This window comes from Benincasa hispida, chromosome 9 (genome assembly GCF_009727055.1).
Source record: "Benincasa hispida cultivar B227 chromosome 9, ASM972705v1, whole genome shotgun sequence".
Taxonomy (NCBI): domain Eukaryota; kingdom Viridiplantae; phylum Streptophyta; class Magnoliopsida; order Cucurbitales; family Cucurbitaceae; genus Benincasa; species Benincasa hispida.
The window spans coordinates 92,019,709-92,044,194 of NC_052357.1; the positions used below are offsets into that span (position 1 = coordinate 92,019,709).

General features: G+C 35.9%; 1 protein-coding gene across 2 annotated transcripts; it reads right to left on the reverse strand.

Annotated features, from left to right (window-relative positions):
• Nucleotides 1-1,891: 1,891 nt before the first annotated feature.
• On the reverse strand, nt 1,892-8,019 carry LOC120086047 (protein NARROW LEAF 1). 2 transcript variants are annotated; one of them, XM_039042466.1, is made up of 7 exons: nt 7,702-8,019; nt 7,457-7,525; nt 6,206-6,712; nt 5,937-6,080; nt 5,577-5,817; nt 4,668-5,168; nt 1,892-2,538 (listed from the first exon to the last, which is right to left on the reverse strand). In XM_039042466.1, exons 3-7 carry the CDS (start codon nt 6,698-6,700, stop codon nt 2,111-2,113), a joined length of 1,809 nt encoding a protein of 602 aa, XP_038898394.1. In that variant the 5' UTR covers nt 6,701-6,712; nt 7,457-7,525; nt 7,702-8,019; the 3' UTR covers nt 1,892-2,110. The 2 variants fall into 2 exon arrangements, with proteins under 2 accessions (XP_038898394.1, XP_038898393.1); XM_039042465.1 differs by lacking the exon at nt 7,457-7,525.
• Between the last annotated feature and the right edge of the window lie 16,467 nt (nt 8,020-24,486).

Genomic DNA, 24,486 nt, shown 5'->3' on the forward strand with positions numbered 1-24,486 from the left:
AAAGTATTTATGCCGACAAAAATAGTTTTCATCGGGAGAAACTTCTCCTGACGTGGATACGATGACGATTATGCCGATGCAAAAAAATGCATTGGCATAACTTATCCCAACATTTTTAATACCTTGCACGACATTCTTTTGCATGGAGAAAGGTGAAAATTTTTGTAGTGTTCTGCTAAATTAAGAGAAAGGTTCAACTGCTCTTCACTACCGGTTTGCCCTTCAACCCAAGTTGTTAAGTATGAGATTGTACTGACTTGCTATGTGACTTGCTACTTTGGCTGATGAGGGGGTTACGAAGGCCTAAAATTATGATTGTATGTGAATGTTGATATCTGAATGATGGATGTATTTTGAGACTGTTTCAAACTCTTTCAGCCGTGATTAAAGACTATGATTGTATGCTAATGATTATGTTGAACTGATAGTGACAGTTAATATTTCTATTGGGCTACGCACATCGTATGTTGTGAGCCTTTAGGTTCACACCTTATGCCTATGATTGTTTCCCTTTAGGATCACTACTTATGTAAGCGTGCCTTCGGGCTCGCCCCTTATGCTTATGCCTATGTTAAAGCTCGTCCCTTATGCTTATGTCTATGCCTATGATGAGTCCTGATAGGAAGGCTAACAGCTCACCTAGTGGGCCTTGTAGTGGGTCGCTTACTGGATATATTTATACTCATTTTTTTCTTTTCATATTTTTCAGGTAAAGGTATAGATAGATCGGTGAATGACAAGAGGGATCCGTGACCTAGTCATTGGGACATGACAATGCTTACGCATTTAAGTTTTAATTTTATTTTATTGTTGGCACGATTTAGGTTAGAGGTTTGACATTTAAATTTTTTTGTTATTTCGTTTATTCATTAGTTAATTTATTGGTTTATTCAATTTATTATAAATCTAGAGTCAGGGGTGTCCGAACAGTGTTTTATGATATTATTATTTTTAGAAATAATAGTCTTGTCCCTTTTATTAAAATTTCTTTCGAGGAATATACATTGTCAAGTTTATACATGTATGTAGTAACATCTTGATTGTATAATAGAAAGTCGGGTCATTACAATATTTAATTAAAATAACATATTTCAAATTTAATGAAAGAATCGCAATTTGAACATAGCTTTATTAGTTAAGACTTATTACCTCCTATGAGGTACAAATCCACACCCTATATATATATATTTTTAACTACCAAAAAAAAAAAAAACATAAAAATGGTAAATTGTAGTTTTATCTTAGCAATTCTCTTTAAAAAGCTTACAATAGAGGTTCTAACGGATATAATATTTTTTGCCTTAAAAGGATGGAGAGATCCAAGAGGTAATGATGGCATACGAAATATATTATTGTAGGTTTGTTAACACGAACCCAACTTAATGGTAAGTGGCAAGTGCTCGTTTTCTTTAAACTGGAAGTTGAAATTTTCATAGTCCACATTTTGTTGGACGGGGGGAACCAACTATCTATAGCAACTCACTAAAAAATGATCTGTCTATGTTAGGTTAATGATATCAAACTCACTATAGGCCAATTCAAACATATTACTTAGTCAAAGTCATTAGATCAAATTGCATCCGAGTACTATACCATTTCTGCAAAACACTTTACTTGTTTTCCGTTTGTATATATATTATTCTTGCAAAGCAGATTGTAACAACAGTCTTTTGAGGGAGAAAAAAAATTACTTACCTTAAACTTAAGGACTTTCCGTGTGAATAGGCCAATTATGGTCAAGTGAGCTCAACTCGAGGATAAAGTATGTGTTAATGACAAAAAAGTATGTAGTTTGAATCCTATACTAAAAAAAGCCTTTGGATCACCATCAAAGCAAAATTTAAATCAATGTCGAAACCAAGAAGAAAGCTAGAATTATGAACTCCAAAGCAAAGACCAACAAAGATTACTTCCAACTTTAAGCTGACTGGGAAATGCATATTGCTCAAAATACAGTTATTTCAGTTTGAGCACCAGTTAAATATACTTTCTTTCCCGAGTTCATGTGAATTTACAACATAGTGAAAAAAAAAACCTCGAAAATCTGAACATACAGCTATAGTTATGCAGAAAAAAGTGCATCTCTGTAGATGAAACTTACATGAACGATCTATTTCAGTTCTTCTATGGAAACAGAAGCATCCGAGCGTCGTCTCTTGGCTTCATGGTCACCCAGTTGCAAGGAAACACAAGGGTCTTCGCTGTCGCTTCGAAGCGAAGATAAGTTTTGGGAAACGGCACGGTCCAGAGTGCTGTTTTGATGGGAGGGAGAGCAACTGAAAAGACTTGGAATGAACTGATGTTCGACGCTAGGAGCCATGTTCATCCCAGATTCAAGATGAAACTCGGTCTCCAGGAGCGGCCGGTCTTTCACTGAAGAAGGTTCTACTTCTGTAGGCATATGCTGGATCTGGAAACCCAATGGCTCAGACTTCTCTTCACTTTTCTCCTTTGGGAGTGTTGTATCAGGAGGAGAGGAGTCTCCGACAATCGACCCGATCACTGTTGCCGATACAGTTATTTGCTCTTGCACTGCCGCTGCATATAGCAATAAATAAACAGAACAAAAATATTTATCAGAATACAGCCATAGAAATGAAACTAACCAATATAAAATCTAAAAAGATGAATGTAAAAAAACAGTCCACGTACCTATAAGGCAAAAAACATGTCATCTTTACCATAAAGAATAAAACAAAAACTGAATACTGAATACTGAATACATTCATTCATCTCCAGGTTTTGCAGTCTTTCAGTCAATTTTTATTGTTATTAATGTTTTGAATACTTTCTCCATCCTATTCTCTGTCCTCTCTTCACACCTCTAAATGCGGTTGACATCATTTATCTAACATTATGGTCCATTATAGAGTTCTATCAAACACATGTTTAGCTCAACAAACAATGAGTTGTTCGAGATAATAGAAAGACTCCAACGCATTTGAGGGGAGGGGTTTAGTGATCTTTTGTTCAAGGGAGGATTATTGAACTTCTAGTTGTTTTCTTTCATCATCAAACCCTAGTCACTAGGGTTGCTACCGCCACTTTCAAACAGAACCTAACTTCTATCGGCTGGAACCATAGCTGTCACATGCAGAACCTCCAACAACTCTCTTTGTTAGCAGGTTCATGTTCGTTGTTTCAGGCCCCTTCACAAACTCGATGTAAAATATGGGTTTTTCAATGGCAATGTTGAAGAAGTGTTTATGAGCTTAGCATCAAGGTTTGAAGTTGATTTGTGAAAGACAGAATGTCAACTAAAGAAATCTCTCTACAGATTCAAACTATTTTAAGGAACATGGTTTGAATGATTTGGGAAAGTAGCTACAAGGTTTGGATTTTTTTCAAAGTCAAGCAATGATCACACTATCTTTTGTAAATTATAAGCATTTGACAAATAGCAAAATTGCAATTTTGTTTATATATGCAGATAACATTTTTCTTAGGGCGATAAAAAAAGCATAATTTACCAGGAAAAACTTACAAGCGTGTTTCAAGTCAAGAACCTAGAACACCAAAGTACTTCCTAGAAATTGAAATTATGGGATCTAAAGAAAGGTTTCTTTGTGAATCAAAGAAAATATATTATTGATTTACTTAGAGAAGTAGGTTTACTTGGGTGTAGGGTAGTTGAGACACCTATTGAACCAAATTTCGGAAGCTACAAAAGATGAAGAAGTAACAGACAAGAAACGGTACCAAAGACGTGTGAAAAACTTATTTATTTGTCTCGTACACGTCTGGATATGCTTTCGCAGTAAGCATAGTAAGCCAATGCATGCAATTGCAAGGACTAATTCACGTTGAAAGGAGCTCCAAGAAAAAGGTATATGTTTTAAAATGTACAATCATCTAGAGGTTGAAGGTTATACTAATGTTAATTGGACAGGAAGTACAATGGATAAAGGTATTGTTCACTTGTTGGAGGTAATTTAGTCACTTCGCATAGCAAAAAACAAAATGCGGGGCCAGATGTAATGCCAAAGCATAATTTAGGGCTTTCACAAATGAAATATGTGAAAGAATATGGATAAAAAAATATTACCCGAAGGATTGAAGAATTGAAAGTTTTATAGAAGATATCTATATGTGTGTACTGTGACAACAAGGTTTTCATCTCTAAAATTCATAACTTAATTCAACATGATAGGACAAAACATATTAAACTCAACATATACTTCGTAAAGAAGAAAATTGAAATAGTATGGTGTGTATTCCTTGTCTTCCAAGTACAGAGCAAACTGTTGATGAATTGACTAAAGGACTACCAAAAGTAGCATTCTAGAGAATGATTCACAAGCTGATAATGGAAGATATATTTGACCAGCTTGAGGGAAAATGTTGTTGTAAATACGATAATTAAGTGTAATTATGAATGATATTTTTCTTCTTATTCTGATTCTGTCTTTTTATGTATTGAATCTTTCTCCTATATAAAAAATTTCAGTATCTTATTTTATCCTAGCATGTATCTTATTTTAATCCTTTCAAGTCTAGAAAGGACATGTAGACATTATGGAATGCCTACCTAAAAAATTATGTGCTACACTGCTGCCTCAGAAGAGTGAGACATTCGGGAGAAGCAACTTAGAAATACAAATGCTACAATAGATCATGCAATTTTAGACATTGAAAGAATGGATAGGAGATGCTTTTGAAGCCCTAACCTTTGAGCCCTTCATCACTTGTGATTAGATCAAGTTCAAGCAGATTGAGAAGACGCCCAAGATCGACGCCACTCGTCCAATTCTCAGGAGGTTGGCCGACTTTCAACTTAAGCCGACCTCGGTTAGCAGTTCCACCCCATATGATCCCAATTGGTTGCAAACTCTCTCGATTCTCACCCTTTAAAATGATGAGGCTTCCACTATCTCCTTCGAGATCAAAAGTTTGTTGATTCTCACCTACAACGAGAAAATCAGTTAAAAAGCATATTCCTTTCTCATCATTGTACTCGAGAGCATAGGCCAAAACAGTTCCTGTAGTCAAGCCAGAACTTCTTCCAACTTTCACCACCTGCTTCCCTATGAGGGTACTGATAGGCGACTGCAAGTCAATAAACTTCACGTCACCAACCTCTCCCACACCTTTTACAGATGTAGTGACAGTTGACATGTCAAAATCATCAGCAAAAGGAATAAATGCCCCATCTGCCCTGACGAACGTCTCTGCAATTTAACAAAATAAGAAGTTAATTGGGATAACCAACGTTTGGTGAGATGAAATGGAACAACGGAGTGGATTGGAAATTTGGAATCAATGAGCTACATGTCTTTTTACCAGTTTTTTGTGCATATGATCTCTATATTCATCATATTATTTTCCCATGTTACTTTGATTGTATAAGGTGGCCTAAAATCTAAGTAAACTTGCTTTTCTAGTCTGCCTTTGTACTAATTGGAGTTTATGCTTTTGTCGCTTTCAAGTATCCTGCATCTATTTTCTTACACATGAGTTTCTAAATTGTCTGCTGGGCTCATTTATCTGAGCAAAGTATTAAGAGGAGTAAATTGTGCAGCAGTATACTGTCACTAGCTAATGAAAGAACCTTTTTTTTCTGGAATAAACTGTATTACCTGGGTTTATTCCAGCAAAAATTCCATACCACAGCTCGTCGGTGATGAATGATGTAGCTCTCTCCACAGCACCAAGATACACCCCCGGCCCAAGTGTCGGTGGAAGAGGGTGAAACATTTTCTGATTTGGATAATCTAAATCAACTGCAACATGACGGTTTGTGAGAAAACCAACTTGTCGACTGCCCGTTTGACTTCTTACTATAGCACCCAAGGTTCCATAGGTCTCCTGGCTGGCCACCTAATGAGGTAGAATTAGATTCAATTTTACTGATACAAAGTAAGTGAAAAAATAGCAAGTGTTCCCAACTTTTGAACTTATGAAACTGCCATTGGTGCCAACCATTTAGGAACTAGTACCTGAGAACCAGAGCCAATGCATGGATCAGAGCCACGCAGATCATCGACAATTTCAGTGTACAACTGTTCTTTAGGAGCAGGGTTGGGTGCACCAAAATACGAGAATTCTACAACATCCACATCGCACCACACACCACCTGGCCCCTGAATAGAATAAAGAATCTAGCATAATTATTAAAGATCGAAGTAAAATTTAAAATACTGTTACTTTACAATCACAAGATAAGGAAGGGATTTTAATATAAAGTAAAAGGAATTCTTCATCAGACCTCCAGGGCAGTGGGCAGGCATTGGATAGGACTGAGCCATTGCTTGTGAACCTTCCTGGAAACAAAAACAAGAATAGCAGGAATATCAGTCAGCACGCCCTTTCGAATACGGAATCCAATTGCCGTTCCAAGACTGTAACAACGCAGGATCTTGCTATGAAAGGCTCTTATTGTCATGAGCTCGAGTAATGTGTTTGCCCGCTGCCCTTTTGGTAATGGATGAAGGATATCTGGTAGCACCCCTTTCTGAAGATTTGCAAAATAATTTGCCCTTTCCTCCGTACCAACGCTTAATCGGATCGGGGTGGGCCATGAAAAGTAAGCAGTATTGAACCCAAAATGCTGTCCAGCAGATGCAAATGGCTGAAGTGTAGGTGAGCTGAAAGAAGGTAAATCAGAGTGACTGCAGCAATTTCTTTCAAGATCCAGCGCTGATTCCTCAGATGGAGTTGAACCGGAGCAGTTGATCCTCCTATTGTGTCTTGTCTGCTCCATTATATGGCTCACCTAGTGATACAAAGAGTGAAAAAAAATGAAGAACAAAATTCTGAAATAAATCAACCTGTTGATGGAATGACAAGGAAAGTTGATAAAAAATAGTCAAAACGCAAGTACATAACTGATAAACTACCAACAGTGCCCCCCCCCGCAAAAAAAAAAAAAAAATGATAGGAATTGATATATACAATCTTTTATAATACATTCATGATATTCAACATATAAACTATTGATACAAATTGAGGAAGAAAGCTCTTCCAGTTAGGTGCTGGGTGAAGTTCTGCAATGAGTGCAACCCTCGTGTTTAGTTGCAAATGTTAAGTTTCGAACCCTGAGCGGACTATTAGTGATATGCCAGCAGGATAAGTTACAAACTCCAGGCCACCTACTCTAATATGATGTTGAACTACCAACCCACAAGATCTAAAAGCTTACGCTACTTAAGCTGATAGATTAAGTTATGCTTAATATCCTATACAGGTATTCTTAACAATAGCTCAATTTATGGAAAAGCAGGAATAGCATTAACATAGGGAAAAGTAAGTTATTATGTCCAGCCTCAATACTCAGAACTGAAAGAAACTAAACCAAATAATAAATTAGTTGTAGTGGTTTGCAAAAGACTAGCTGCCAATGGTTAATTTATCTCAAAAGACAACAATATAACCAATAAATTGGAACCTGACACTCAATGATTAAGCCAGCCAGGACATAAAAGGACAAGATGGTATAAAGTATTCCTAATTCACTCACCTTAGAAATAACATAAACATGGGCAAGAAAATAAGGGAAAGCTGAAAACAAAAATAGCAGCAAACCAATCTGTATTTCAAGAAAAAAGTAAAAGCACAAAACACAAAACACAATAGTATTAGACAATCAGAAACCCAGCATCAGAAACAATCAAATCAACTCATAACCAAGTAAATAACAAATAAACAAATCAAAGGGCAACCTAGAAATGGCAATCAAAGGGGAAAAAGAGAGCTGAAACTCACTCCAAACAATGAGGAGTTTGATGGAGATGACACTGAGAGCTGAAATTAGAGTGCAATCCTTTGAAACAAAGGCTAACCCATTGAAGGTTTGAACAAAATTAGAGCATGGGTTTTGCTCAGGGAAGGGAATAAACACAGAAAAGTGAAGCTGAGCTCAGACAAAGACAGAGGCTTCTGCACATAAACATTGAAAAGTGAATGTTTGAAAGAGAAGACATTAGGATGGAAAAAGGTAAAGTTAAGGCAGGTGAGTGGGGGCATTTTTTAATTCGCTTAACAAAGAAAGGTTAAGCGATGGTGGGAAGACGTGTCCACAGTGATTACATTCTTCCACTAATTCTATATATTTCTTCGGTGCAAATCACAAGGCGCTGTTTGGTTTGGTCTTAACCCAATCGGGTTGCCCTTCTTTCTTTTTCAATAATGATTATTATTAAGACTGTTTCTGGGTAATGGTTTATAAATATAACATTGTCTAATAGACAATAACATTGTGTTATATTTAAGAATATTTTTAATAATTTTATTATTTAAAATAATTCTTTTTATTATTATTATTAGTTAAATTTATTTAGGGTAAAAAAATGAGATTTAAACATTTGACATCAATGAAAGGAGAAATACATGTGAGTAATATTTTAAATTCAAAACTTCTACTTTAAAAATGTCTAATAAGTATTCAAAATTTTTATTCAATGTCTAGTAGATTTTTGGAATATTCTCACTTTTTTTTTTCATTTTTCTTTTCTTAAAAATGTATTTTGGGTACTTGAATTTTTTGAAAACAATAATTTAGTCATGTATTTTCAAATTCATAACAATTTAGTCTATGAGCTTTAATAAATAATAATTTAGTTTCAAATTTCGAGTTTCGTGAACTTTAGTTATTGGCGGTGATATCTGTTAATTAATTTAAATTACTACGAAGTGATTTTAAAATTAATTTAAAAACGGATGAAAAAATATTGAAATTTAGTTAATTATAATTCTTTTTAACTTTTTTTTAAAAAAAAATCTATATTAATTAACATTAAAGACTAAGCATGAGTATTTAGTGAAAAACCAAGGTTATAAGTGTAAATCCAAAAATATATGAACCAAATTGAAACAAAACTCCAACCTCATAGCTAAAATTTTAATATTTTGAAACATATGAACTAAATTAAAATCAAACTAAAAACTTAAGTACTATAAGGTTGTTTGGGGCGTTGAGTTGATATAGAATGTCTGAAGTTCATATATCATATATCTGTGATTGAGTTTAGGGGTGGAAACGGTTCGGTTCGGTGGTCAAATCGAACCGAACCAAATTTTTTAAAATGTGAAAACGGACCGAACCGCATCGATTTCAAATTCGGTTTTGGCATTTTAAAAAAATTTATGTTATATTCTTTTTTTAATTAAAAAACTGTTCGGTTCGGTTCGGTTTTAAATTCGATTTTGTTCTTCAAATTAAAAGCGGTTCAGTTTTACTCTTTTTTTAAATATATATATATATATATATATTAGTTAAAAACGGTTCGGTTCGATTTCAGATTTGATTTTCGAAAGTGAAACTGTACCGAATCGAATTAATTCGGTTTCAAAATTTCTTCAAACCGGATCGAACCCCATTTTTCGGTTTCTCTGAGTTTTCGATTCAGTTCGGTTTGATTTTTAGAAACGGTTCGCTTTTTGCAGTTTGAATGACCACCCCTAATTGGGTTGCAGAGTTATTTAGTCTAAGTTCATATGTCTGTCATGAGATGCATAATTGAGTTCATATGTCTGGAATATGTGGTACGGTTTTTTGAATTCTAAACAATCTATTTTTATGATTACTATTTTTATTTTGAAACTCTTTTATTCAATAATTCTACTCATATTTTTTTGAATAAAATATTGATTACAATTTTTTTCTTTTAATTGTTAAAGTTTTTCTTTCTTTCTTTCTTTAGGTAATTAACAACAATTAACTCATTACATTTTGTATATAAATACGGTTGAATAAAATGAGAAACCAAAGATAAATCAAAACTTTTGATTTTTAATTTTTCTCCATAAATTTCATTATCGTTATCTTATTTTTCTTCTTCTTCTTGCTCTGTATTTTTACTATGTCATTATTTCTTTTATTTGAATCTCCCTCACCATCTTAGTAGCCAATGGAATATCACCACATTTCTTCAACAATTTTAGTTTCAATCCCTCCAAATTTGGAGGATCATCAAAGAATAAATCTTCATTTTCACTAATTCTTGCTAGAAAATATTCTAGGAAAAATTCTTCATTTTATGGTTTTTTTTGGTTATATTTTACGTATTATTCGTCTAGATATTATTAATACTCATTTGATATGTGAATTCAATTAAACAAAATATATCTTATAATTTTTTGTGTATAAGTATTGCATTTAATGTAGACAAAATACTATTATTTATATAATCAACAATCCTACAATATACTTTAACAGTCATTGATCTTATAATAGTCGGAAGTAGTTGTCGAAGTTGATTATTGAAGATGGTTCTTTTGGAGTTTGTAGTCGAAAGTGATTGTCGGAGCCTGAAGTTGTTCGCATGAAGGTGGTATTGGAGTTGGTGATTGGAGTTTGTCATTAGAGGTAATTTTTGGAGCCTGAAGTTGGTCCCACGAAGGTGATTATCGAAGTTGATCATCAAAGATGATTTTCACTAGAATTCGTAGTTAGAGGTGGTTGTCGGAGTTTGAAGTTGGTTGCAAGAAGGTGGTATTAGAGTTACTTGTCAGATTTTATCGTCATAGGAGGTTGTTGAAGCCCCAAGGTGGTCATCGGAGTACTCGCTCAAAGGTTAATCATCGAAGGTGATTTTTATCGGAGTTTGCAGTTGGAGCATACGAAGGTGGTTGTCGAAGTTGGCCATCGAAGTTTGTTGTTAGAAGTGGTTGTTGATGCTTGAAATAGGTCGTTAGGGTTGGTCGCGCAAAGGTGATCATCGGAGTTAGGTCACCAGAATTGTCATTAGAAATGGTTGTTAGAGCCTAGAATTGATTATCAGAGTTGGTCATGTAAAGGTTGTCGGAGCTCAGAGTTGGTCGTCGGAGTTTTCATCGAAGGTGGTCATCAGAGTCCGGAGTTGGTTGCCAGAGTTATCATCGGTGGTGATTTTTGGAGCCCGGAATTAGTTCCCGGATGTGACAATGATAGTTGTCGGCAGTGGTTGATGGGTGAAACCATTAAAAACAATGAAAGAATGGAGAGTTTGGTGAGTTGATAAAATAAAGTACTCAACTCCACCGACATTTTAAATTGATAGGTCAGACGTTGAGTTGGCATATTGTACAAACTCAACTCAACTCAACTCATGTTGGTGAGCCAAACACCCCCTAAAAGTAATACTTTTGAAACCTATAGATCAAATGAAAATTGGATTAAATACCTAGAGACCCAAAATGTGTTTTTCCAATAATAGTCCACAAGTCTTCCTCTAAAAAAATCCATTACAATTTTCGAAAACTATCAATTACGAATTGAAAATAGTGTTTCTTTTTAATTACAAAACATCACGGAAATTGGATCAAGTGGAGCATCATGTACAATCATTATTGATTGTATACAACACTTGTAGAGAATGCATATCGAACCAAGAAGTTGGGGAAGAGGGAGTTAACTGGAATATCCACTCCTTATTTGATCCAAAAAGTTTGTGAGTCCCGCTACTAAAAAATATTAATTATATATAGTGAGTTCAATTCACAACTTCTCAAACTTCATAGCTATATGAAATTCACAAATCCATTATTTATTCCAAACACCTACTAAATGAATAATATACCATGTGTGAGTCGCTAACTCGCAAGCCATTCCATTACGTCTTTTAAGAGGCAAAAGAAAAACCACCCATGGTTGTCAAGGAAGGACTGAATTCAGTCTCAAAATGGTTCAATCCCCTCACATTTTTCCATAGAATTTGAGAATCAATTTCTATAAATGTTGGAATAAGACAAGTCTTGATTGTCATGTTTACATCCCACACGCGCCGCCGCCATCGTTGCGCATGTGTAATGATTATTTTTAATAAAAATATTATTTTATTATTATTATTATTTTAACCGAAAAAAGGGGAAACGGTCCGTTCATCTCGTTTCGTAACGTCTGCACACGTTTCGCTCCCTACCGTTGCCCATTCGTAACCTTCAGCAATTCGTAACACACAGAATTCATTTTTTTTAATTTCCCATTTCATTTTTCTCTCCTCCTCCATCTTAGCTTTTCGAGCAATGAGTTTAGAAAGGGTGTACGTTTCGATCGGTAACAATGCATTTTCGATCGATTTTTATTTGGTTGTTTTATCCTGGGGACGACGTGACAATTTTCAGACTTGCTTGCACACTTGGCAGAGCCACGAAATGTCTTAAAGAGAGCGAGCTCCATGACTCAGCCTATAACGAGTTTCTGTTGCAAGTTTTTCTCTTTGCCTGACCGTCGTGCCTTGACGGTTTACCGTTCGTCGTTCTGAGGGCCCTACCATTTCCAACAATTTTAAGACGTTTCGACATCATCATTGGCTCTCAGTAGCAACAATGAAATATCTGACCTCAACCGTCCATTCCGGTTCGAAGGAGCGAACTTCAAACGGTGGAAGCAAAAGATGTTGTTCTTCCTCACCGTCAAGAAAGTTTTCGAAGCTTGTACCAGCGCTAAGCCGATCGTCCCTTTAGAAGAACCAACTGAACAACAAATAAAAGAAGCTGCTGACTGTGAGAAGAAATACTTTCTATGTAAGAATTTCATTTAAATGGTTTGACTGATGATCTGTATGACTACTACAGTACAATAAAAACAACGAAGGAGGTCTGGGATGCCCTGAAAAAGAAGTATGACACCGAAGAGGCCGGGTCGCAGAAATATGCGGTTAGCCATTATCTCAAGTTCCAGATGACGGATGATAAATCCGTGGAGGCCCAATCCCATGAACTCCAGAAGATAGCCCACGAGATAATTATTGAAGGTATGCCTCTAGACGAACAATTCCAAGTTGTTGTTATTATTGATAAACTGCCCCCCTTGTGGAAGGACTTTAAGAACACTTTGAGGAATAGGACCAAGGAGTTCTCCTTGGACAGTCTTATAACCCGTCTAAGGATCGAGGAGGAAGCCCGGAAGCAGGACCAGAGGGAGGAGGTGAACTCAGTAGCTAGGAAACCCGGCTCTGCCATGGTAAAACCTTAATAAAATGAAATCTTCTGTGTATATGCCGTGTTCTATGAATATTTGGCATGCTAGACTCTGTCATGTGAATAATTTAATTAGTAACATGATTAGGTTGGAAATGATATCTAAGTTATCCATGAATGATTTTGATAAATGCAAGTATTGTAGTCAGGCTAAAATTACTAAAACTCCGTATAAATCTGTACTTAGGAATTCTGAGCCTCTAGATTTGATTCATTATGAGTTTGTGAATGTGATGGAATTTTGACTAGGAATAGTAAAAGATATTTCATTACTTTTATTGATGACTGCTCTGATTTTACTTTTGTATACCTACTGAGAAACAAAAGTGATACTTTTGATGCCTTCAAACTTTTTGTTTCTGAAATAGAGAGTCGGTTTAATAGAAAATTTAAAAGACCTCATAGTGATAAGGGAACCGAGTACGACTCAGACAATTTTAATGAATTCTTTAACTCACATGGAATAATACAAGAAAAGACCGCACCTTATTCTCCTGAAATGAACGAAAAAGCCGAAAGAAAAAATAGAACTTTAGCTGAGCTAGTAGTTGCTATTTTACTTAGTTCAGGAGCCGCGTCTTATTGGTGGGTTGAAATCATCCTTACCGTGTGTTATGTCCTAAATAGAATTCCGAAATCTAAAAATAAAACTTCACCTTACGAAATTCTCAAGAATAAGAAACCAAACTTGTCCTACTTTAGAACATGGGGTTGTCTAGCCTTTGTAAGGATTTCTGACCAAAAAAGGAGAAAGTTGGCTAGTAGAGCTTACGAGTGTATCTTTATAGGTTATGCCTTAAATAGTAAAGCCTACAGGTTCTTTGATCTAGTGAACCAAGTGATCATTGAGTCAAATGATGCTGACTTCTTTGAAGATAGGTTTCCTTTTGAATCAAAGAATAATGGGGGCTCTAGTTCAAGTGGTATAACCTTAGTTAGAAATCCTAATCCTAAAGAGGAAACTGGCCCATAATCTAGAAGAAGCAAAAGAGCTAGAACTGCCAAAGATTTCAAAAATGACTTCCTGACCTACAATGTAGAAGAAGACCCTAAAGATCTAAGAGTTTCCCTATCCTCAGTAGATGCCAACCTATGGCAATAAGCCATAAATGATGAGATGGACTCACTTGAGTCAAATAGGACTTGGCATTTAGTAGATCTACCCCCAGGATGTAAGGCAATAGGGTGAAAATGGATCTTAAGGAGGAAACTTAGACCTGATGGGACTGTCGACAAATTTAAAGTCAGGTTAGTAGCGAAGGGCTTTAGACAGAGAGAAAACGTAGATTTCTTTGACACCTTCTCCCCTGTCACTAGAATTGCCTCTATTCGTGTCCTGTTCTCTCTCACTGCTCTTTATAACCTCGTAGTACATTAGATGGATGTAAAAATCATTTTCCTAAACGATGAACTTGAAGAAGAGATTTACATGGAATAACCTGAGGGTTTTGTTGTCCATGGTCAAGAAAATAAGGTGTGTAAATTAGACAAATCTCTCTATGGACTAAAACAAGCTCCTAAGCAATGACATGAAAAATTTGACAACCTTATCCTATCTAAAGGTTTCAAGGTCAATGAAAGTGACAAATGCATCTACCATAAGTTTGATAATAACCTCTGCACTATCTTGTGTTTATATGTAGATGATTTATTGATCTTTGGGTCGAACATGCACGTCATAAATGATGTAAAATCAATATTGAGTGCGAACTTCGATAAGAAAGACCTAGGAGAAGCTAGTGTAATCTTAGGCATAAAAGTAAATAGGTCCGAAAAGGAAATTCTTTAGATCAATCTCACTATATAGAAAAGATTCTAAAGAAATATAATTACTTTGAGTGTAAACCAGCATGTACTCCTTATGACCCTAGTGTCAAGTTGTTCAAGAACACTAGTGACAGTGTTAATCAATCTGAGTATGCGAGCATCATAGGTAGTCCTAGATATGTTGCCTACTGCACTAGGCCTAACATAGCTTATACTGTAGGACTACTTTGTAGGTTTATAAGTAGACCTAGTAAAGAGCTTTGGAATGCTATTGAAAGGATCATGAGATACTTAAAGAAAACCTAAAATCTAGGATTACATTATCAAAAGTTTCTCGTTGTCTTGGAAAGGTTCAGCGATGCTGATTGGAACTCTCTTTCAGATGATTCAAAGGCTACAAGTGGCTATATCTTTAATATAGTTGGCGAAGCTGTCTCTTGGAAGTCCAAGAAACAGACTATTTTAGCCCAATCTATGATGGAGTCAGAAATGATAGCACTAGCGACAGCTAGTGAAGAAGTAGACTGGCTTAGAAGTCTGCTATCAGATATTCCCTTATGAGAAAAGCCGATACCAGCCATATTGATCCATTGCGATAGTACTGCAGCAATCGCAAAAGTTCAGAATCGTTACTACAATGGAAAGAGACGTCAAATATTATTGGATTTTATGTCCTAAAACTCGTAGTTTGTAAATTAATAAACATATTCTGTTTTGTTTTTCAATAAAGTTGTTATTGAAATTGTAATCTTGAATCCAATAAACTAAGTCCTGAGGCTATTTTATGTAGTTTGAACTTTATGTAGTGACATAATGTGGATCAAGTTTCAAATATATAGCCAAATGGTCTATAGTATATGAATAAGGTGGGCGCCTTATTCTGGGGACATTATGGATGTGGCCCAACTTTGTAGTTTAGTACAAACGATGTGATCCTGAAATCGTTCATATAGAGATATGTGAGTGGGGGCATCCTATGCAGTGAGTTTGCATGAGACTGAACCATGAAATAGTCACTTTTTACAGTTCTAAATGCCGTTTTATATGTAAAACTGACTATTTCGGTTAATCGATGACCTAGGTAACTTAATCTTAATCCTGAGCTAAACCATGAACTTCTGTTCACTCTGAATTATCCTTAGATCTACATAGGTGAGAGCAGCTCATCATCGCTGCCCAATAAACTTCTATTTCAAGGGGTAAGAGCAGATGGATAAACTGGAAAACATAGGGTGCAAGATGGAATTTAACTCCTACCCATTATAGGGATAAGTAGATAGATTGTTCCCTTTAGTACTGAAATCCAGGTCTTGAACAAGGACCCCACCCTTTCCTTGGCCTGAGAAGGGTTCAGTTTATAAGTTGGACCTTAAACCAATTTATTCACTAGAGGATCAGTGGAACTAAGGAACAAGATGTAGTCTTGGGGGGTAAACGGTTTTTCATGACCCAACCGAGATTGCGAACAACCCGTGAAGGATTAGTTTATCTAACATCATGGTTATATTAAATGGACACAAATATATCTATAGTGAGAGGAATGGAACTAACGAGACTATAGTGGAATGACCCCGTTACGTTACACGAGAATGTTGATTAGTTTCCTAAAGAGTTTAGCCAGCTAATCTCGAATCGTTGGAGCCCGATGATCTATAGGTCCGATTAGGTTCCCTACTAGCTCATATGGAATAAACTTAGAACAGTATGATAGAATAATTCCGAATTGTTCGAATTAGGTGAAGAAGGAGAAACCGACAAGTTATATGTGATATAGTGGTCGGTTCTTTAGTTTAGAGATACAACTTTAATTTTTTAAATGTGATTTAAATATCAAAGAATATGAATACGTTTATATTATGAAGCTCAAAAATAATAGAAATGGGTCAAAGATATAAAAAGTCAAAGAGTTGACTTTTTACTTTGAAAAGTCAAAACTTGGACCGATCTTATATTCAAATGTGATTTGAATTTTGTGAGAAAAAGAATGCAGCTATTCGATGCTCGGGAGGTCAAAATTAGTCACCACGGGAAAAATTATAAAAAGTCAAGAATGTTGACTTTTTAGTCAAATTGACTTTGACAAAATGACTATTTTGCCCTTTGACTATAGTTAGTGGGAAAATCCAAACTTTTGTTGGATAATTCCACTAACAAAATAGTGGGCTAGGTGTTGGTTTATAGTGGAGACATTAAGCCCACTTAGATAGTGGATTCTAGGTGTTGGGTTTTTATGGATTTGTTTCACGCAAATGTTGCATGGTTTTTTTTCTATAAAATGGGCTTTTAAATTTGGATTAAAGATTTTTGCCACTTTTTGCAAAAATTAGTTTTCATAATTGGGTTGAAAAATTAAAAACTCAAACCCAAATTCATTCTTATTTTTCCATCTTTTTCTCTCTCTCAGTTTTCTTCATCCATCGGGTCCCACAATCCGGTTCTGAGTTCAGAGGATAGTAGGTCAACTCTAGTGGTGGTCCAAAAAAGTTCGGGTCGTGATTCGACAAAGAAAAGCATTGTTCGGGAGCTACAAAGATTGTTTCCTATCTACTTTTATTTACTGTTTTTTCCTCTATTTGCGTGCTTATTTCCTTTAAATTAAAACCAATTAGAGTGTATTAGGTCCTTTTTCCGGTGCGTATGTCTCGTATTCCATCAAATACGTCGTAAGCACAGTACCATTAGAGAGTTTCTCACTACTGGTGCAGTTGGAATGAATCACATACGGACTGATGAAAATTTGGCAGATCCTTTGACGAAAAAACTGGCCAGAGAAAAGGTTTTCAGAATCTCATAAAGGATGGGACTCATGCCTATAGAAAGATGAATCACCATGAGGAAAATCTAACCTGTAGACTGAAGATCCCAATAATCAGGTTCAACGGGTAATAATTGATCACGAGTGATATATAGTGAATCATGCTAAACCAAACACAGATTTCCATTCCTATGACTTAAAGTCTGAGCATGATATCCTGAAGCGTAAGAAAGGTTGAACTCAGTTCTTAATGAGATCTATACTTGATGACAAGTGGGATACCTAGCTACAGGAGTACCCTTGATAGATTCACCTGTGTGAATATGGAAGTGAGGGTTGCTTCCTATGGAGTTTTTAGGCAAACTCTCTAGAGCATTCACTAAACCGGGATTCACGTGCTAGGCCTTAAAAGCACGAGCTTTCGTACTACACCTTAATGACACTCTGTGTGAGATGCTGTTAGAGATAGAGTTTAAAACCAAGAGTTACTCTAGTATATTCTAAATCATCTACACTATGTAAAGGTTTAAGTCGTAAGATACATTTGCTTATGCACAGTGTTGTATAGACTAAAATTGCTCGATGAAAATCTTTTCTCTCTTTTCCTTTTGTTTAAATTTCCAAGTGGAGGATTGTTGGGTGAGAGAGAGAATCAACTTTTTTTGTTGGAGAATCCCACATTGGAAAATTTGGGGTTGGAAGTCTCCTTTATGTTCTCCAACCTTGTGTTTTGGGTTTGGGCCCCAAGGTGTACTCATGTTTTGGAGGGAATGAGGAGATAGACCAATGTGGGTTTGGTGGATATCCTACACGTACGCCGCTGTCCGACTGGTCGAGCGAGGCGTGTGTGATGATTATTTTTAATAAAAAATATTGTTTTTTTAATTATTATTTAACCAAAAAAAGGGGAAACGATCCGTTCATCCCATTTCGTTTCGTTCGCCCACATTTCGCTCCCTACCGTTGCCCATCCGTAACGTCCGCGCACGTTTCGCTCCCTACCGTTCGACGCTGAGGCGAGGCCTTCAGTAGTTCATAACACACAGAATTCATTTTCTTAAATCCCCACTTCATTTTCCTCTCCTCCTCCATCTTAACTTTCCGAGCAGTGAGTTTAGGAAGGGTGTACGTTTCGATCGGTAACGGTGCATTTTCGATCAATTTTCATTTGGTTGTTTTAGGTTTGGGCCCCAAGGTGTACTCATGTTTTGGAGGGAATGAGGAGATAGACCAATGTGGGTTTGGTGGATATTCTACACGTACGCCGCTGTCCGACTGGTCGAGCGAGGCGTGTGTGATGATTATTTTTAATAAAAAATATTATTTTTTTATTATTATTTAACCAAAAAAAGGGGAAACGATCCGTTCATCCCATTTCGTTTCGTCCGCCCACATTTCGCTCCCTACCGTTGCCCATCCGTAACGTCCGAGCACGTTTCGCTCCCTACCGTTCGACGGTGAAGACCTATAAAAGGCGAGGCCTTCAGTAGTTCATAACACACATAATTCATTTTCTTAATTCCCCACTTCATTTTACTCTCCTCCTCCATCTTAACTTTCCGAGCAGTGAGTTTAGAAAGGGTGTACGTTTCGATCGGTAACGGTGCATTTTCGATCAATTTTCATTTGGTTATTTTATCCTAGGGACGACGTGGCAATTTTTCAAAAGACCGCTTGCAACACTGGGCGAGTCGCGAAAACGCTTCTTTAAAGGTAGAGCGAGCTCTGCGACTCAGCCTAATAACGGAGTTTCTATTTTGCAATGTGGGTTTGATGGATATCCCAACGTACGCCGCTTGTCGCTTGGTTCGAGCGACGGGCGTGTGTGATGATTATTTTTAATAAGAAAGTATATTTTTTTTATTATTTAACCAAAAAAAGGGGAAACGATCCGTTCATCCCATTTTCGTTTCGTTCCGCCCACATTTCGTCCCTACCGTTGCCCATCCGTGAAGTCCTGCGTGCACGTTTTCGGCTCCCTACCGATTCGAACGTTGAAGACCTATAAAGGCGAAGGCCTTCAGTAGTTCATAACACACAGAAGTTATTTTCTTAATTTCCCCACTTCATTTTTCTCTCTCCTACCTCCATCTTAACTCTTTCCGAGCAGTGAGTTAGAAAGGGTGTACTTTCGATCGGTAACGGTGCATTTTCGATCAATTTTCATTTGGTTATTTTATCCTAGGGACGACGTGGCAATTTTCAGACCTGCTTGCACACTTGGCAGAGGTCGCAAGACGTTTTTAAAGAGAGCGAGCTCTGCGACTCAGCCTATAACGAGTTTCTATTTTGCAATATGGGTTTGGTGGATATCCCACACGTACGCCGCTGTCCGCTGGTCGAGCGAGGCGTGTGTTGATGATTATTTTTTAATAAAAATATATTTTTTTTATTTATTTAACCGAAAAAAGGGAAACGATCCGTTCATCCCATTTCGTTTCGTTCCGCCCACATTTCGCTCCCTACCGTTGCTCATCCGTAACGTCCGCGCACAGTTTGCTCCCTACCGTTCGACGCTGAGACCTATAAAAGGCGAGGCTCTTTCAGCAATTCATAACACACAGAATTCATTTTCTTAATTCCCCACTTCATTTTCCTCTCCTCCTCCATCTTAACTTTCCGAGCAGTGAGTTTAGAAAGGGTGTACGTTTCGATCAGTAACGGTGCATTTTCGATCGATTTTCATTTGGTTATTTTATCCTTGGGACGACGTGGCAATTTTCAGACCTACTTACACACTTGGGCAGAGCCGCGAAACGTTTTAAAGAGAGCGAGCTCTGTGACTCAGCCTATAACGAGTTTCTGTTTTGCAGGTTTTGCTCTTCACCTGATCGTCGTGCCTTGACGGTTCAGTTCGTCATTCTGAGGGCCCTGTCGTTTCTAAAAAATTTTAAATTGACCATTCGATTAAAAGCAAATTTCTCTCTCTTTTTAATTACTACTATTATTTTTTATTTTATTCAAGCTCCATAATTAAACTATTAGACATTACTTTTTTTTTAGTACAACTATTAGACATTACTTTTTTTTTAGTACAACTATTAGCCATTACTTAGTAATGTTCGTCCTTTTTTTAAGAAAAAATAAGTTTCGTCTTGAATTATAATGTGAAAGTTTGAAATAATCCATATAACTATATCGCTCTCTTATTAAAAGAATGATTTTAAATATTATCTAAATTTGATCATTATTTAAAAAAAAAAAAAAACCGAGTTCATTGACAATTTGTTCCCATATAGATAACAAATTTCAGAAAACGAATACTAATAATTTATCGAACGGATTGTAATATTGAATTATTACGCAACTATTTAAACAAATTCATTAATTTTCAAAGAGATCAACATTTCCTATTATTTTTAAATACAAGTCGGCGTACCACAATGGTTGAGTCAAAAACTTGTATCATTGAACAAAAACTTACATTTTTTTAAAAATAATTTCCCTAAATTATATAAGTTTTGAAATCAAATTAAAGGTTACATTTTAAAGTCTTAATTATTTGGATGTTAGACAAATTAGAGAGGCCATTTGCCCATTAATTTCTTATTTCATCCATGCCTTAGTTTATCATAACATATAAAACGGGTAAAAAGTAAAATAACTAGTATGGAATAATAACTAATAAGAAATAACTCACCCACCTGTACTGAAATTAATTTTATAAAAATTTAAGAAATGTAATACTCACTAACTTAACCATAATTTTTTAGTTAATGTATCATCGACCAAAAAGTCAAAGAAACGTAATACATCTCACATGGTGTCGTTATCCTAAGGTTCGAAATATCAATGTCGATAGAAATATTGAGGTTCTGGTTTTAAGAAAATATCGATATCGATAAAGTTTTCGGGAAACTTTATGGAAATTGATGAAAATTGTTATAATTAGTTAATGAAACTTGGATTGTGACTTAATTACACTATATTTGACCATTTTTAATCATCATTTCTAAAAAAATAAGACAAAGAAAATAAAAAAAAAGGAAAAATAATTACAAAATAATATCAAATATTGGCAATTAATTACAAAATTAAAGGACATGAAATGTTTGCATACAAAAATAATTGTAAATTATTTATCATAAAACTTATATGTCTAATTTTTAAAAAATGACCTTTGAGCATCTAATCCAAAATCTTGATAATTCAAGTAGAAACTACGTTATTACTCTCAGGTCATCCTATATTGAAAATATTGAAGATAATTACTTAAACGTAAATGATAGGACTCATATGACCAACATAGAGACTCTATTGGTAGATAGATCTCGTTGTTCGATGATCTTTCTCTTTCAGATGGATAATAACTATTCAGTAGAAAGTTAAGTTGAAATTTTATGGTCAAGTATTGAAGGTGTTGGGAATGTCCTAAAACTCGCAGCTCGTAAATGTTAGAAATATATTTTGTTTATCAATAAAAGTATTATTGAGTATTTCATTCAATAAATAGTTGTTGATATTGCATTTTGCTATGAAAATCTAATAAACAAATCCATGACTATAATATGATACTTTAACTTTATATAGAAACATAAAAGTGGATCAAGTTTTAGTATATAGTCAAAATGGTCTATAATTATATGGATGAGATTGGCTACCTCATCTTAGTTGAAGGAAATCAGAAGCGAGATTTCCATGAGCAGCGGAACAAGACTATTCCAAATTACAATCATGAATGAACATATATTTACAGTCAACTTCTAAACAAGCTGTTATACAATTCAAATGCAGAAATTACAGTTGAACAAACTCAAAAGAACAGAGATAAAACTCTACGCACATATGAGGATGCGTTTCCACGCTCCGTTGCGCACGAATGCTCAAACAACAGCATCCTCGAACGGCCGATCTACACGACTACAACACTGCACGAACACAATAGGAACACTTCGCGCTCGTCCTCAATGATCTCTTTGGTCACGAACTCTTCCGCAACACGAACGGCCTCCACAACACCATGAACGATCTCCATAAAATCTCGATGGTGTCGAGTTGAGTCTGACACCACTAATAAGGCGACCTTGGTATTCTCGATGTGAGAATCTAGAGGGTGGGCTCTGTTCGAACTTGGTATGTGGCAGACAAAGGAGGAAACATTGATCGCGTACACGACTAGGCAAGTGGGAGATGGCGGAGACCAATCGTATAGGTCGATGCCCAATCGTTTAGATAAAGTTATGCGATCGTCTAGCAAAAGCTATGCAATCGTTTAGCTCTATCGTTTAGCTCGGTCTATCACCTACAGATTCTATACGATCGTTTACCTTAGGCCAGTGATCGTCTAGCAAGACTATGCGATCGTTTAGTAAAAACCACACGACCATTTAGCTCGCCACTGCACGATCGTTTAGCTCGCCCAGCTGCCGTTTAGTAAATCCGAATTTACTTGACGACTTCGTGAGTTTCTTTTTCGCGAAGAGAAAACTAAAAAAAATTTCTATCTTTTGTAAAACATTCTTTTTAAAATAAGAAACTACTTTCCTTTTAAACTCACGGTTACCATGATCCAATAACCACCCACTACTTTGGTTATTTAAAAGAAAAAGAATTAGTTATCTAATAATTAATATTATTATAAACATAAATGATAACCAACTTATCATACTATGTAACGACCCGACCCTCTAGGACTTTAGTTAGGCCGTTACTAAATACATGCATGCATAGAACTCAAAACGACACTCTGTTATGGCGAAATAAATGCTAATTAAATAAGGTAAGTTCAAAAGTTTTTTATTAAATTCAAATACTAAAACAATAGTAGGGTACCCATAATTCATGAAGGATAATAAATAAGTTTGAAAAACAATTCTCAAAAGTGAGTTTTAAACATCAAAACTAAAAGTTAAGAGAAACAAGAAAAGAACTCTAAATTTCATGATGCGGAAGCGTAAAAACTAATCCTAGTAGCTCGATCACGAATTCCGCTTGTCCATCACTGGTGCATCTCTACTCTTACTTGAAACAACAACATGAGAAAGAATAAGTATAAAATACTCAATAAGTAACCCTACTATTGAGGTCAGGCTAGGCATCTATGTCCTCCCACCTCTGGTGAAACATATACACTGCTCTAGTCCTCATGGGACACATATACACATGAAACAAGAAGAAGACTGAGTCCTATCCTACTATAGTTAAGTATGCTCACTACCTCTAGTGAATTCCGAAGGAGACACAAACTGGTGAGTCCCAAAGGAGACACAAACTGGTGAGTCCCGAAGGAGACACAAACTGGTGAATCCCGAAGGTGACACAAACTGATGAATCCCGAAGGAGACAAAAACTGGTGAATCCCGAAAGAAACACAAAATCTAATGGGCATCTAACTAATCAGTAAGGACACTTGCACAGTCTCAACATCATAATCACCACTGTACGAATTTATGACATATATATAAACCTCAACCTCATGGCTCTACAACATACACATATACCTCAACATCATGGTTCTACAACATACATGTATACCTCAACATCATCAGATCAAATACAACCATATGGAATCACATACCATCTCATACTAGCATTCAAGTGTCTATGGGCACAACTAAATATTTCAAATCTCGTACCAGAACATACTTTGGTCATATTATACTATCAGTTTATCATGCTATCATTCTGCCATAACATTCATTTATCATGCTAGTATACATCTAATTCCTGGTCCGTAGGCAGTTCTAGTAGTAAGATTACTTACCTCAAATTATGCCTAAGTGGCAAGCAATTTAATCTTTCCCCTCGCTTAGATGAATCTTGAATCAAGCCCAAAGTATAGCTTGTTCCAAAACTGCCTTCGATCTCTCAAACAAATGCCTCAATCTAGACAATTCAATAATAGTGGTTAGAACCTAAAAACCCAACAACTATATTTTAATTTAATCCTTCGAAGGCTTAATATACTTACCAAAACATTGCTTGGTCCAAAATTAGTTTCGAACTTAAGTTCGTTTGTGAACCTAACTTAATCCTTCGCAATACCTGACAACACACTTCTACCTTAAAATTCCACCAATGCTTGAATCTATGGCCCAAACACAATGGGTATTAATAAATGGAAGCCA